The 15,891-nt window shown below is 44.6% G+C and overlaps 1 protein-coding gene across 3 annotated transcripts in view; it reads right to left on the bottom strand.

Annotated features, from left to right (window-relative positions):
* Nucleotides 1-317: 317 nt before the first annotated feature.
* The window catches only part of CES5A (carboxylesterase 5A), a 95,254-nt gene continuing 79,680 nt past the window's right edge, over nt 318-15,891 (bottom strand). For all 3 annotated transcript variants that reach the window (XM_044256119.1, XM_044256118.1, XM_044256120.1), the window contains 5 exons: nt 13,225-13,293; nt 10,573-10,720; nt 3,095-3,244; nt 870-942; nt 318-720 (listed from right to left, as the gene is read on the bottom strand). In XM_044256119.1, the coding sequence (XP_044112054.1) occupies nt 495-720; nt 870-942; nt 3,095-3,244; nt 10,573-10,720; nt 13,225-13,293 (666 nt within the window). In that variant the 3' untranslated portion in view covers nt 318-494. The remainder of the gene's footprint in view (nt 721-869; nt 943-3,094; nt 3,245-10,572; nt 10,721-13,224; nt 13,294-15,891) is intronic.

Here is a 15,891-nt window from a genome sequence, read left to right as displayed (position 1 = left end):
TCTGGCCACCCCACCCCTCCTCCCCCTCATATATCCTGAGCTGGAGAAAAGACCCAGTTTAAGCCATCGATGCTTGGCTTGTGGCAGAAACCTGCCTGGATAGGAGTTGGAGCACTCAGATTTGAGGTAACATACACCTCTGATAGGAAGTGCACTTCACCTTGGATGCTGGGGGTCGGGGGAGAGTTTTGAGTCCAGAATTAAATTCTGCTCCCCGTACATACTTCATGTTCTGATTTTGTTTCCTCTTAGTAACAAGATCATTATGATGCCAACCAATAGGCCGGCCCTCCTACAGATTTATTGAAGAGATCTGGTAGTGTTCCAAGGCAAGCAGCTTTGTTTGATACCGAAAAGAAGTCCGCCAGGGATCATCCCCACATCCATAAAACATCAGTAAAAGCAGCTGATTTCACAAAGTAGCTAAACACAAAAATGGAGCTAATGATCGTGGGGGAAACTGCAGAAGGAAAATCAAAATCACATACAATTCCTCAGGGAGCAGAGAAGAAAGGTAGGAGCAGAGAAAGGGAGAGTAATGGGGGAGGAGGACCCGGGAGGGCTGTGGAAGGGGACATGATCAGAGGGAGGGTATCTGACCAAAACTCCACCTCCCGTTCCTTCAGTTTCTGTCCCACGCTCACATTCAAGTCCAGCTTCAGGTACTGCTCGCTCTGGCTGTAGGCTGGCCACAGGGGCAGGCCTTCTCCGTTAGGGTCCCTGGAAGTGAAGGCAGAGACAGGGATGATATTTCCATCCTCCAGCACCTGACTGTGGGGGAGCTTGAGCGGGGGTGTGTGGGGGTGTGGGGAGGGTGTAGTAAGGGGATGGGGGTGGGGTGGGGTGTGGGGGGGACAGGGCTCACTTACCCGGTCCGCGCAAAGTTGGCCCAGTACCTCATCATCTTCCTGCTCAGCAATTTCTCCTTCTCCGTGGCTCCTTCTGAAGGAGACAATCACAAAACCCAGCTCTCACACGGATTCGCCAGAAGGCCAAGGTGACTCAGGTGTGCTGAATGGCATTCCCATCTCCCTTCCCGCGGGATCCTCTCACCAGCCCACCAATCAATGCACTCCTTTTGCGGCCTCATGTACAGAGGCCCAGAACAGCAGGGGCTCCCCAAGGAATCATAGCTTCTGAATGCTCAAGGAGGCCCAACACCCAGCTTCCCCTTCTAGCCAGTGCTCTTCCATATATTCCTGCAAGGCTGCAAGCTCCCTGGGGACAGAGACCACCCCCCCCCACCCCTCCGTCTCTTTCCACCACTCCCCGCCTCAGTTAATTATTGCATTTCTTTATTGGAGAAAGTAATATTTGCTCAAAGTACAAAATGCAACATGCAGGAAGGGCATCTAATGACAATAAGGTTCCCTCCCGTCCCTTCCCTCCAGACCCCCAGTGCCCAGCCTCAGAGGTAACCATAGCTACCAGCTCCTCGAGCGCCCTCCAACGGCAGGCTGGACACGTACAAGGGTTTAAGCGGACACCTTGCTACACATTCAGTATGACAGGAACACATATTCTGCGTCTTTTTCTTTTTACAAAATCGTATCCAGGAGATAGTTCCACACTGTTGCTTAAAAACCTTCCATTTATTGCCGTTTATTATTCTCTAAATGTATAATGCATGAATATGTATATACGCAATCATATGTGAATATATAATTTATGCACCCAGTACTCTCTTGGTGGATCTTCACAGCGTTTTCAGTCTTTTGCTGGTGAAAGCAATGCAGCAGCACATGCCTATCGTTTTGCCTGTGCGCAAGTATAATTGCACAAAAAAAATTCTAGACATTGGATTGCTTGGGGAAAGACTATCTGCATTTTAAATTTGGAAGTTTTGCATTAATATATGAAATTGTCTGTCTCCCCACACCTGCTCAAATACATTATGTAAAATGCATTGCTCTTCCCAACCTTGATAGATGAAAACGGCTTCCTTTGTCAAGGTTAGTGTGCAATCTTCTTGTTATGGGTGAGGTCATGCGGATTTTGATGCTTAGAAGTCACTCACGTTTCCCTTTCCATAAACTGTCTCTTTGTATCTGTTAGCCACCTTTCCACTGGGCTGTTCTTTTCCCACTGACTTTAGGAGCTCTTTAGATATTAAGGAATTGAAACTTTGATACACATGTGGTTCATTTTCTCCCATTTGGAGAGTCCTGTGCCCGTCCCACAGTATGAGCTCAGTGATGGCTGCTCGTAGTACAGTGACATTTATTAAGCACTCACTGTGTGCCTTGTGAAAATTGTCTCACTGGGTCTTTATCACAACCCAAGAGGCAGCTGTGTTATTATCTGTATTATTAGGATGGGCACGAATAAATGATGTAATGAATAAACCACAGCGCACAAACGTACTTGTGCGGAGCACAAGAGGCCAGCATGACCTGGTCAAGGGCCTGGGTCGTGCACTTTCTTTAACGAAATATTTTAGTGATATCTGTTGTATGTAGTTGCTATAAATATTTTCGGTGGATAACCTCATCTGAATGGCTTCTTATTTTAGGCTCTGAATAGGTCATAAGTTCAGGAACGGATGAGCGAACCTTGTTAGTAGCAGTGTACAACATCTACGTTAGATCGATCACCTGGGTCCAGAGGACTTCGGAAATTATGAAAAACATGGCTTGTTGGGTTTTGTTGTTTTGTGGGTTTTGTTGTTTTGTTTTTGGGTTTTTGTTTTGTTTTGTTTTGTTTTTTGCCTTTTAAAGCCCTGGGTGGTAATCTCATCGATGGTTCTGGAAAGGGCAGGGAGGGTAAGATCGGTGGTCAGAGAGAAGAAAGTGGTTCTAATTAAAAATAAAATTAGATCGCATGAGTGCCCCCAATGGTCCAGCCCTTTAGGCTTTAGCACAAAGAGAAACATTTATCAAGCAAATGCTGACAACTCCTTTTCATCTCGGTTTCTAAAAATAAGAGTGGGGGCATTTTCCAGGGAATGGCTGGTCTGTAAACTGTAGATTACATTCCAATGCACCAATACTAGGGGGCTCTTGCATCACGTCAGGCGGGCCAAGGGCTTCTCCCCAGCTTATCCCAAGCTCAAGTCCCCACAAGAGCAGAAGCCCCCCTGAAGCCCGTTCCTTACCGAACATGACGACGTCGCCTTTGAGGAAGGCACCTCCAAAGACGAAGCGGATTTCATCAGAGTGATCAGCTTTGACAAAAGCCGGCCTTCTGTCCTTTAAGCACTGGGGCCCGTGTTGAAACTCGTAGAAGTAGACAGGTGCGCCAGCATCTGCACAGAGGAAGGAGAGGGCCTGTGGCCAGCGCCCAACGCAGTGGAGCAGGAACTGACCCCGCGTTCCCATTCAGAGGGCCCTCCACACCCGTGGGTGGAATGGCTCAGAGACAATGCAGACTTGAACCCTGCTAACTTCCCTCTTCCTTATTAGAGGCTAGTGCTTGCTGCCACAGCAGCCCCTACCCCCGTGGTGACAGGAGCTCACTAGCCCTCAGGGCAGACTGATTGGGCAAGAGGTCTTCACTTGGCTCTAAGCCTTTCCTCCTGAGCAAAGAGCTACCTCCCACCGATCCTGCCTCAACGGTCCCAAGACTAACCAAACAAAGTTATTCCCTGCTTCCAACATTCCTTCTCCTCTCTTCTGCTAAGGTCTTTGCTTTTAACTCCTCCCCACCCCACCTTTCCCTGCATCATCCATGTTTCTTTCCTGGACCACTGCCAGCAGAGTCTCTGTTAACGCGCACACACGTGCACACACATGTGCACACACAAACACACATACTCTTGGTCTCAGCTTCCCCTCTAGCTACTGGCTTATATTTCTAAATCCCTTCTAGCAAGACCCCCCAATACTCATTATCTCTGCTCCCTCCCCTCACTCTCTCTCTCTTAATTGAAGTGTCACTTACGGACAATAAAAAGTGCGGATTTTAATTACATGGTTTGATGAGTTTTTGCAAATGTATACACATTCCTGTAACCACCATGCAAGTGTATACAGAGCATTTCTATCACCCTGGAAAATTCCCTTGTGTGTTTTTGTAATCACTCTACCAAGAGACAATCAACGCTTTTATGGCTCGTCACCACAGATTAATTTTGCCTGCCCTTGACCTCCGCATAAATGGAGCGACAAAATATATATACTTCTGTGTGTCTGGCTTCTTCTCCTGGGTGTGGTGTTTTTGAGAATCTTCCATGTTATCTCATGTATCAGTCATTGATTCCTTTCAACCACCAAGGATACGCTATTGCTTGAATATACCACAGTGCATTTACCCACTCGTCTGATGATAGACTTTTGGGTTCTTTCTAGTTTGGTGCTATTATGATTAAAGCTGCTATGGATGTCCATACACCAGCAAGGACGTATGCTTTCATTTCTCTTCAGTGAATGCCTAGGAGTAGAATGGTTGAGTAATAAGGTAGGTATGCACTTAATTTTATAAGAAACGGACAGTTTTCCAGAACGGTTGTACCATTTTATGTTCCTTCCAGAAATACATGATACTTCTGAATATTCCACACCCTTGAAAGTACTGGTGGCGTGGTTTGTGTTTTCAGTATTAGCCATTCTAGTAGGTGTCCATGGTTTCCTCATTTGGGGTTTATTTTGCATTTTCCTGATGACTAATAATGTTGAGAACCTTTTCATGAGCCAAAAAAGGCTTTCCTGTATCTTGTTTTGTGAAGTGTCTTTTCAAGCCTTTAATCCACTTGTAATTGGATTATTTGTCCTTTCATTATTGACTTGTAAGAGTTCTCATACGCTAGATATGAATTTTTTGTCAGATAATTATGTTGTGAATATTTTCTTCCAGTCTGAGGCTTGCCTTCTCATTTTCAGAGCAGCACTGGGTTTTTGGTTGGTTGGTAGTTTTAGGTAAAATACACATAACAGGGGTGCCTGGGTGGCTCAGAGGGTTAAGCCTCTGCCTTCAGCTCAGGTCATGATCTCAGGGTCCTGGGATTGAGCCCCGCATCAGGCTCTGCTCAGCAGGGGGCCTGCTTCCCCCACCCCCTCTGCCTGCTTCTCTGCCTACTTGTGGTCTCTCTCTCTGTGTCTCATAAATAAATAAAATCTTTTTTAAAAATACACATAACATAAAATTCACCACTTGAACCATTTCTAAGTATGGTAAATCAGTAGTTTTTAGCACATTCAGAATGTTGTACAACCATCAAGACTATTAAGGCCTAGAACATATTCAGCTCCCCAAGCAGAAACCCCAGATCCATTAAGCAGTCACTCCCTATTTGTCCTTCCCTCCTGTCCTTTGGAAACTGCTTTCTGTCTCCATGGATTTGCCTATTCTAGACATTTCATATAAATGGAATCACACACGTGGCCTTTTGTATCTGGCTGCTTTCACTGAGCATAATGTTCTCCTGATTCAACCATGTTGTAGCAGGTGGTGTTCTTATGGCCAAATGATAACCCATCATATGTGTATACTATGTATATACTATGTGTATACCATTTTTCAGCTGATGGATCTTTGGGTTGTTACCACTTTTTGGTCTCTCCAAATAAGGCTGCTATGAACATTCATGTACAATTTTTGCTTGGCCATCTGGTATTCAATTATCTTAGGTCTATGCCTAGGAGTGGAGTTGCTGAGTGATATGGTGATTTTATGTTCAATTTTGTGAGGAACAGCCAAACCACTTTCCACATCACATGGACCATTTACCAGTCCCACCAGCAGCTCACGAGAGTTCCAGTTTCTCCACATTCTCAATAACACTGTTATTTTCTGGGTTTTGTTGGTTGGTTGTTTTGTTTTTGCTTTTGTTTTTTTTTTAATTATAGCCACTTTAGTGAGTATGAAGAGGTGTGTCACTGTGGTTTTGACTTGCATTTCCCTGATGGCTAATAATGTTGCTCACCTTTTCATGTGCTTATTAGTCATTCATATATCTATTTTGGAGACATGTCCAGTATCTCCTTTGCCCATTTTAGAATCGACTTGTTTGGTTTTTTGCTGAGTAATAAGGGTCCTTTTATTTTCCAAATAATAAACACTTATCATGTAAATGATTTGCAAATATTTTCTCCCATTCTGTGGGTTGTCTTTTTACTTTCTTTATATTGCCCTCGGATGCAAATTTTTCATTTTAATAAAGTCCAATTTATCTGTTTTTTTTTTCTTTTTTGATGATACTTTTGTTGTTAGATCTAAGAACCCACTGTAATTTTCAACCTCTTTGTGTCTTTGGTTCTAAAATGAGTCTCTTGTAGACAGCACACAGTTGGATTGTTTTTATAATCCACTCATTCTGCAATCTCTGCCTTTTGAGAGAATCCATTTACATTTAGTATAATTACCGACTATGAAGGACTTGCTTCTGCCATTTTACTATTTGTCCCCCGTATGCCTTATATTCTTCTTCAATTCTTCCATCACCATAATATTTTCCAGGGTACCATTTTGATCCCCTTGTTTCTTTTATCATACATACATATTTTTCGTTATTTTCTAGGTGGTTGCCCTGGGGATTATAATTAACTTCCTAATTCATAATAATCTATTTCAAACTAATACCAACTTCATTTCAATAATAAACAAAACTTTCCCCCTTTATAGCTCTGTGTCTTTATATTGTTATTGTCACAAATGGCATCTTGATGCATTGAATGTGAAAACATAGATTTATAATTATTATTTTCTACAGTTGTTTTTAAATGATGTAGGAAAACAAAGAGACATTAGAGAATCAAAAATAAAACAATACTGACTTCTGTAAGTAAACATAAGTAATGTAAGTACCATGAGAAGTGTTTTCTTTCTTCTTATGGATTTGAGATACTGTCTAGTGTCCTCTTGTTTCAGCCTTAAGGACTCCCTTTAGCATCTGTCAGGCAGGTTTACTAGTGACAAACTCTCAATTTTTGTTTATCTGGAAATGTCTTGATTATCCCTTCATTTCTGAAGATAGTTTTGATAGACATGGAAATCCTGGTTGGCAGGCCTTTATCCCCCCCCCCCCTGCACTTTGAGTATGTTATTCTGTTGTCCCTGGCTTCTGTGGTTTCTCTGAAGAAATCAGCTGTTAATGTTATTGAAGCTACTTTGTGCATGATTAGTCTATTCACTTTAACTGCTTTCAGGAATTTCTCTGTTTTTGGTGTTTGATTGATTATAATATGTCTCTACATGGATCTCTTTGAGTTTTTCCTACTTGCGATTCAATGAAATTCATGGACATGAATATTTACATCTTTCATCAAATTTGAGACATTTTGATCATTATTTCTTTAAATATTATTTTTACCTATTTTCTCTTTCTTCTCTTCTGGAAGTCCTATCATGCATATGTTGGGATATTTTATGGTGTCCCACAGGTCTCCTGGGCTCTGTCCATTTTCCTTCATTCTTTTATCTTTCTGATCCTCACACTGAGTAATCTCTACGGATTTATGTTCAAGTTCTCTGTTTCTTTCTTCTCCATGCTCAAATCTGCCACTGAGTCCCTCTAGTGAATTCTCCATTCCAGTTGCTGTATTTTGCAATGCCAGAATGTCTATCTGGTCCTTTTTTATAATTTTATAAATTCTCTCTTTATTGCTCCTCTATGTGGTGAGACATTATTTTCATGGTTTCCTTTAATTTTTTATATGTGGTTTCCTTTATAGCAATTTGAGTATATTTAATAGTTGGTTTAAAGTAGTTAGAAAATCCATTGTCTGGGGTTCTTCAGGGACAGTTTCTATTCATTTCTTTTTTCCCTGTCTGTGGGCCATACTTTCCCATCTCTTTGCATGGCTGTTGAACAGTGGAGATTTTGAATATTATAATGTGGCAACTCTGAACATCAGATTCTACCCCTTTGCCACGGTTTACTGTTACTGCTTTTTGTGGTTGCTGTTTGTTTGTTGAGAAATGTTTCTGTACTAATTTTGACTATTCTTCATCCTGTGTGGCCACCAAATTCTTTTTTCTCTTGTTATCTTCATGGTCAACTAATAATTTTATGGGTCAGCTGAGATTTTCATAAGTGCCTAAAACAGACAAAATCTCCCAATCTTTGAAGACGAGCATTATGTGTGTGTCAGAGCACACCCTCAACACTCAGCCAGAAAGTCTATAACTCTTATTTAGCTTCCACTTTCTGTATGAGAAGAGCCTTCAGGTCAGCCAGATATAACAGCTTAGGGCCATCTCAGGTCTTTTCTAAGCATGTTCCCCACTCTAGACAAACACGAAGCCTTCTAAATTCCCAGGGCTATGAGGAAGCTTCTCAAGCCTTTATTCCCAGAACATTCTATTGCCCACCTTTTCCTCCTAAGTATTGTCTATTATTTATTCCAACTGTTATCCCTTGTGTTTGGGGACAGCAGCAAATACATTTATTTATTTTCTTTTTTCAGAGAGAGCATGCACACATGTGCACATGTGAGTGTGGGTGGGGAGAGACAGAGGGAGAGGGAGAGAGAATCTTAAGCAGGCTCCATGCCTAGTGCAGAACCTGACACAGGGCTTGATCTCACCCTCCAGAGATCATAACCTGTGCTGCAATCAAGAGTTGGACGCTTAACCAACTGAGCCACCCAGGTGCCCCAGCAAATGCATTTACCTTTAAATGTTGGTGGGAAATGCCCTCCAGGTAGGTGCCTAATGCCTGAGAGAGTTCTGGTTAGGTGAAATGAAAGCAAACCCTTTGAGCTTAGTTGTTTAGGGAGCCACCAGATAGATCAAAGGAAAAAAAAAAAAAAACCCAAAACACAATTCTTTGAGTGTGAGATCCTTTTTTCTCCTTCCAGTACTAGAAACCTATTCTATAAATGTGGGCTGCTGTCTTTAAGGCCACTGCCTAGCTGGTATCAAGAAATGGGGCAGAGTAAGTTGAAATGCCATACTCTCTCACTGAGACCCTATCTTAATTAAATGTTCACTTGCTTGCGATAAACCCTTGATATGTTTCCAGGTTCTGATCAAATTGATTCTGACAGTACTTACCAGTTTATTCACTGCTTTTGGGGTGGAACAGATTTTTGGAATTCCCTCCTCCACCATTTTTGCTAACATTGTTAACAGTGTTTTTTGATGAGCAAAAAAATATGTATTAATTTTGCTTCAGTGCAATTTTAGATTTTACATTTGGATCTACAACTCAATTCACATTGATTTTTGTATATAGTGTGAAATAGCGCGTTGAGGTTCACTTTTTCTACATAAATATCCAGTTATTCCAGCTCTGTTTGTTGAATGGAATTTTCTTTTTCCACTAAATTATCTCAGCACCTCTGTCAAAAATTGGCTAATTATATTCTGGACTGTCTACTCTATCCTTCAGTCAATACCAGACTTTTTAAATTCCCGCATCTTGAAAAATTATACTTGAAATCAGATGACTTGTAAGCCCTCTAACTTTTCTTTTTCAACATTGTTTCGACTATCCTTGCATTTCCATGTAAAGTTTTAAAATCAATTCATTCCTTTTTCTCAAAACCACTTGCTGAGATTTTGAGATTGTGATTATTTTCTGAAGATCAACTTGCTTTTTTCTCATGAATCCCATTTTAACCAGACTTTTACATACATCATCTCATCACAATAGTTCCCATCAAGGTCACCAGTGACTCCTGTGTTCCCAAATTCAAGAGTCAATTCTTGGTCCTCATTCTCTTGTCTCCTCCGTAGACTTTATGATACAGAATCCCAGAGCTCCTTGCAACTGCTATCCTCTGCCCCGGTTTATCTTACTTATATTACCACCTAACACATATACATTCTATCTTTACTTCTTTGTTATCAGTCTCCCCAGCTAGAATCTGAGTTTCATGTAGGCAGGGTCTTTGTTTGGTTCACTGCTGTATCTCTAGGGCCGATGATACTCTTAGGCACATGGTAGGTTCTGGATTAAAAACAAAACAAAGCAAAACAAAAAACTGGATGGGGCACCTGGGTGGCTCCGTGGGTTAAAGCCTCCGCCTTCGGCTCAGGTCATGATCTCACTGTCCTGGGATCAAGCCCCACATAGGGCTCTCTGCTCAGCAGGGAGTCTGCTTCCCCACTCCACCCCCCTCTGCCTGCCTCTCTGTCTACTTGTGATCTCTGTCTGTCAAATAAATAAATTTTTTTAAAAAAGAAAAAAAAACTTGAAAAAAAAACATGGAAAGAGGAGGAAAAGGGGAATGAAGAAAAAGAGAGAGAGGGAGAAAGGAGGAGAGAGAGAAGGAATTAGGGCGGGGAGGGAGGGAGACGAGGTTTGTATCCCCACAAATAATACTCTTTTTCTGATTGCTCCACTACTCCTTAGAGCTAAAATGCTTGGGAAGACACTTCTAAATAGAAAGGAGTCTGGGAAATGAGTCCTCTCAAGTCATGGGGAGATGAGAATTTTCTGCACAGTCCTGAAGGAGAAGGAGAAGAAACAATAGAACTGGCCAACATCCCTGAACACTGAAAGGCACGGGAATTGCAAAAGCCAGAGTGCAAAGTTATATCCCACGCATTCTTGGGAACTCCCTCTCACTGAGGGAACAAAAGGGTAGAGCAGGTTGCCAGTTATCAGGCCACAAGACTCTTGGCAGTCACTGGCCTTACTGGATTGTGACCCTGCTGTATGGTGGGGGGTGTGGGTACTCAGAGACTCACCTCTGTGATATCGAGCTGTGACCAGCCCAGGGACCACAAAGAACACATCTCCAAGCAAGTCCAGAAAACTATCTCGTATCTCAGCCGGGGAGTGCTTGTTGGAGAAGTACTGATCAGCCACAAGATATAAATACTGGTTGGGGATGCGCTGTAAAAAAAAATCATGGTCACAGGAGACTCAGGTCAACAATAGCAAACACGATGAGCATTTGCTTGGGTGGAGATGATTCTGGGGTCTTTATGTGCAATGTCTCATCCAATCGACACAGTGACCCTATGGTGCAAATATCAAAATTAGCCCCATTCACAGATGAGGGAACTGAGGCTTTGAGAGAGTAAGTGGTTGTCCAAACTGGTGCAACCATTATTCTTCCACAAGTCTATATATGCAGCCGGAATGCATGCTCCTAATTAGAGCACATCCCTGAGATGTTTCAGAAACAGTCATCCCTGGCAATCAAGGGTGGGACTCTCCTGAGCGTACGCCTTCGCGACTACTACTGGGACCCTGCTTCTGGAAACAGTGCTGCCTCCAGTCCATTGCTCTTAGATTTGAACTAGTCTTTGGTTGGAATTCCCTCATCCATAAAAAAGTGGGTTGTTTGGAGGATTACATGAAATCTGAAGAAAGAAAGGTGCTGGCTGGCACAGCCTATCTTCAGTTCCATCAGTCCCCTCTGAGACCCAGTGCTAAATCCCTGAACAGGACCTTCTGTGCTTTCCTGACTCAGCACGGGCTGCCTCCCAGGCTTCCATCTCTCAACTCGCCCCAAGCAAAAATGTCAGCTGTTGCAAAGTAAACTTCATGAAGATGCAGGTTCTGCCATACTGGTGAGGTTCTTGGGGGTCTGGGGGTCTGAGAAATGCTGGCACAAGTCACGGCACCTCGACCATCACCCTCTCACCTGCCACATGACAACAGGCACAACCAGGCAGAAGTTTCTTTGGAATTTGGGGACAGTATAGAGCACACCGGGGAGCACTGCTCAGACCCACTCAGCGGGTCCTCTGAAGGCTGCGTGTTTTTAATCAGGCCCAAAGCAACTCCAGGCTCTGGTGCAAGTGAGTGTCCCTGATTTGGACCATATGACCAGCAGACCCCTACGAGCTCGAGGTGTCCAAAGTGGGTACAGTGCTCTGTGGAGCCTTCGGCGAGCCCCAGTGGGACAATCACCATGCAGACCACTGGGATTCTAGAGCAAGGCTCTGTCCTCTGCATCAGAGAATAACTTAAACCTTTGAAAAGTATTTCTTGCTCTGCCACCTAGGAGACACTGCACACCCCTCCCGTCCTTCCTGGGACCTGCCTCAAGAACCCTCCTCCTCTTGAAGTAGCCTCTGCTTGATTTTTCCCCTTTTCTAAGGCCAAGATCAATGAGGCCATCCTCCATGAGATCATCTCCAATCCAGCCTGAAAGGTCCTGCTGTCTGACTTGCATTTTAAGTATCTCTCAAACCTTAGTCCCGATTCTTATCACTGGACAGCCAAGACTCATCAAACATCCCCTCTGAGCCTTGAGGCCTGAGATATCCCCTGCCTCCAATCTGGCTCACTCTGTGTCCAGAAGGCTCTTTCCAAAATGGGAATCAATCACGTCACTCTTCTGTTCCCAGCCCCCGGGATGAGCTTCACATTCCTTTCAGAGCATACAGAAGCTGGAAGCTTCCTTCTCGAGTGGCAGCCAACCCCAATAGCTGACCTCACCACACTCCTCTGCTCCTAACTGCCCACTCTGGGTCCTCCGGCTCCCCAGCCCATTGCTCCAGGAGCCGGACAAACCTAACTCATTCTTCAAGGCCCTTCTCCCCAAGAGAGCTACCTGCTCCCTTCTGCAGGCACCAGAGGGCCTTGGACATTCCTCTGCTCTGGTTTGTTAAGACACTGTACCGAAGTGCCTCCTCCTTCCAGCCACCTGTGGTCTGCAGATCCTGCAAGCAGAAAGGGAGAGCCTGCTTCTCACTGCCCTCAGGGCATGGGGAAGCTCTGGGGCATGTGGGCTCTCAACAAACATCCATTCCATGAATAGATGACGGAAAGGAACCTGGCACAGAGTTCATGCTGGAGAAATGTTTAAGGCAAGAAGGAGGGAAGAAGAGAAAGGAATCCATCCCTACCTCTAGCAGTTGGCTAAGACCTAATACTGGTATATCTGTGCAGGGAGTCCATGAGTAGATGATTGAGTAATGGTCCTTGGTCTGGCTGGAACCTAATACGGTGCCCGGCTGGTGTCTAGTGAATACGGGTCCCTAGTCCCGGGTGTGTTTCAGAATTTAGAACTTTTCGGACTGTATCTAGATAATTCAGTACCAAAGCTGCATATGATGTCACATGCTCTGGAGGGGGGCATCCCCGCGCCTACAGTACCATCTCCGCAGAGAAGAACGTGGATAGGGGGACAAATGACGTGAATGGGAACGATAAGGACCAGGGGCCAGCTCCCGGCTGAGGCAGATGTGGCTGCCCTGTGGGCTGGTTTTCAGAGCTCCTTGGATTTGGACACTGAATAAGGGACTGTGGAACTCTGCTTAGCAAAGATTCACTGAATGAGTGAGTGGGGAACGTCTATACCCCCAACCCCTTGTCCCAAGTGTGGTCCAAGGAGGCTTGTTCAACAGATGACTCTGAAAACTCCGTTGTCCAAGCTCACTTACCAGGACTGTGTGTAGCAAGTGCAGGGCGAGAGACTTGTTGGAGCCCCCGAGGATCTCGGGAAATTCCTTCTGTGGAGAGAAGTAGGGCGTCCTCCATGAGCACCTCAGGTCACCTGAAGGGAAAGTGTTTTCTCTGAGAGCCAAAGTGTCTGCCTTCTAGAAGAGAGGCTGGGGAGAGCAGGAATCTGTTCAGCCCCCAGGGGGCAACATGTAGGAGAACCTCCATAGGTTGGTGAAGCAATGATGTTTCTTCCCACATTTGCTAAAATGCAGCCATTCCCTGCCACACCTGTGGTCTTATGGGGCCTGAGTGGCTGCTCTGTGGAAAGACAAGGTTATGAGCTGACATGTCCCCTACCACCAAATTCCCATATTGAAGCCCTAACCCCCACTACCTCAGAATGTGACCGTGTGGAGATAGGGTTTGTCGGGAAGTGATTAAATGAGAGGGAGGACGTTAGCAGGGCCCTCATCCAGTCTGACTGGTGGCCTTACATGAAGAGCAAATTCTGACACACAAGAGAGACACCGGGGATGTGAGCACACAGAGGGAAGACCATACCGGGACACAGGCAGAAGGCCGCCACGGGCAAGCCAGGGAGGGACTCCCCAGAAGAAATTGGACTTGCCGACACCTTGATCTTGGATTTCCAGCCTCCAAAACTGTGAGAAACTAGGTTTTTGTTGTCTAAACCGTCCAGTCTGTGGTATTTTGTTCTGGCGGCCCTAGCTACAGGCTATAGCTTGGCTCTGGCATCAAGTCTGAAGAGAGGCCAGAAAATCTCGAAGCTAGTGACTTACTGTTCTCTTTCTCTAGACTTTTGCAGTCAGGGCCTCTGAGAAGCCAGCATTTCACTGACAGCCAGCAAGGCTGCAAGGGTGGGGGTTAAGAACCCAGGCTCTGCATGGGGCCTAGTACAAGCTGTGAGTAATTATTTGCTAACTGACGCCTCCCTGGCCAGTACTACAGCTTAAACACATGAGAGGGTACAAGTACTCTCCACGTGTCAAATGAATTTCCCTTTGACATTTTCTGCTGAAAATCTTGGGATAATAAATCGCCAGGGTAAATATTTAAACGTCTCTGTCTCCTGGCATCTGTGGGAACCCCCAGAGTCATTCAATTTATCCGCAAGTATATTTCAACTACTAAGAACCTCTCTGTATGTTCAGAAGCTGAGATTTGTTTTTGGAGGACTACCCATGGTCACCAACGGCCAGCAGGGGATATAACTGGAAGGTCACCTGAAAAAACAGTCCTGACCCAGGCTCCTGAGCTACGCAGACCTGAGCACCACATCCCATAGTGCCGCTTGAACAATTCCAATATCTAACATTTATTGAGCACTTGCTATATGCCAGGCTATTTAACGGGTGCCTGTGAAACAGGTAGTAAGATCAGCCCTATTTCACAGGTTAAAGGAATAAATGTTCAGAGAGGTTGGGCAGTTCACTTGAGGTCACAGAGCAGGTTAACAGAGAACCCAACATTTAATGGCAGAGCCTAAGTGCATGAAAAAAATTATACACCACTGTCTCCTCCCCAGCTGGGAGACTGGAAAGGAACTTCGCCCTTTCTGAGGCTAAGTTTCTTTAACCGAAAACAGGACTAATAGTGCTTCACATTGATTCACAAGCTGTTGTGCCAATGGCATAAACCTGGCACGTGGAAGGCACTCGAAACTGGTTGCAGTGGTTCCAGTGATGGTGGCTGTCATAAGGAGCACCTGCCTTCTTTCTGGCGCAGACCCAAAAGCACTGAAGAGCCCTCCTTAAGCCACAGTCTGTGACTCAGTTGCCTCATTCACAACATGAGGAGAAAGATCCCCACTGCCACTTACCAGAAATCATTGCTCTATAGGTCAAATTCATCATGGCAGAACATGCCTTTGACAGCCCAGGGAACTCAGGGTTCTGCTTCTAAACAGCACCAACTAGCCTTGAACCTTGGCAAACCTCTGTATTTCATTATCTCCTCTCCCTCAGCTTAAAAGGAGGGGGTTGGTCTCTATAATTGAGTTATGGTAATATTATGAATTTGAGCATTTCTCCCCTTCTGAGGACAGATGAAAAGTTTATTTCAAATCAGGAAGGGCTTCTTACATGTCAGGGTCAAGGAATCACAGCTCCTTCTCAGCATTCAGCCTGAGCACAAACGATCCCTCCCAGAGAAGCTTTTCCTCTCTACCCCTTCTCCTCCCTAAAGATCTTCTCCTACCAGCTTATGTCCTTTGTAGCACCTGTCCCTTCCCGAAACCAGCTATTCAACCTTGCATTCCACCTGCTCTCCCCAGTCAGATGGCAGCTTGCAGAAAGCTGGAGCCGGGGGACTTGTTTACTACCGAATGTTTGGTTTTGGCAAGAGTGCAGAGCAGGTAGCAAACGTTCCATGCATACTTGTTGAATAACTAGAGGGATTCCATAATTTTGCAACTTGGACAAGCCTCGAGAGCCCTCTTGGAAGTTAAAATGCCAGAACCAAGGCTGGACGTGAAAATGGAAAGGCCTGAGATTTTCCAAACCTGCGTGAATTTCATCTTCAAAGCAGTAACCATGCTAATTTGAAACAACCATTTATGTTTTGAAGAAAGCATCCTCCCTTACTTCTTTATAGAGTTGTTTCTTCCTCCTTAAGCCTTCTATGAGGAGCAGAGCAGACACCGGCTA

This window comes from Neovison vison, chromosome 7 (genome assembly GCF_020171115.1).
Source record: "Neovison vison isolate M4711 chromosome 7, ASM_NN_V1, whole genome shotgun sequence".
NCBI lineage: Eukaryota > Metazoa > Chordata > Mammalia > Carnivora > Mustelidae > Neogale > Neogale vison.
This window is presented reverse-complemented; position numbering and strand designations above follow the sequence as displayed.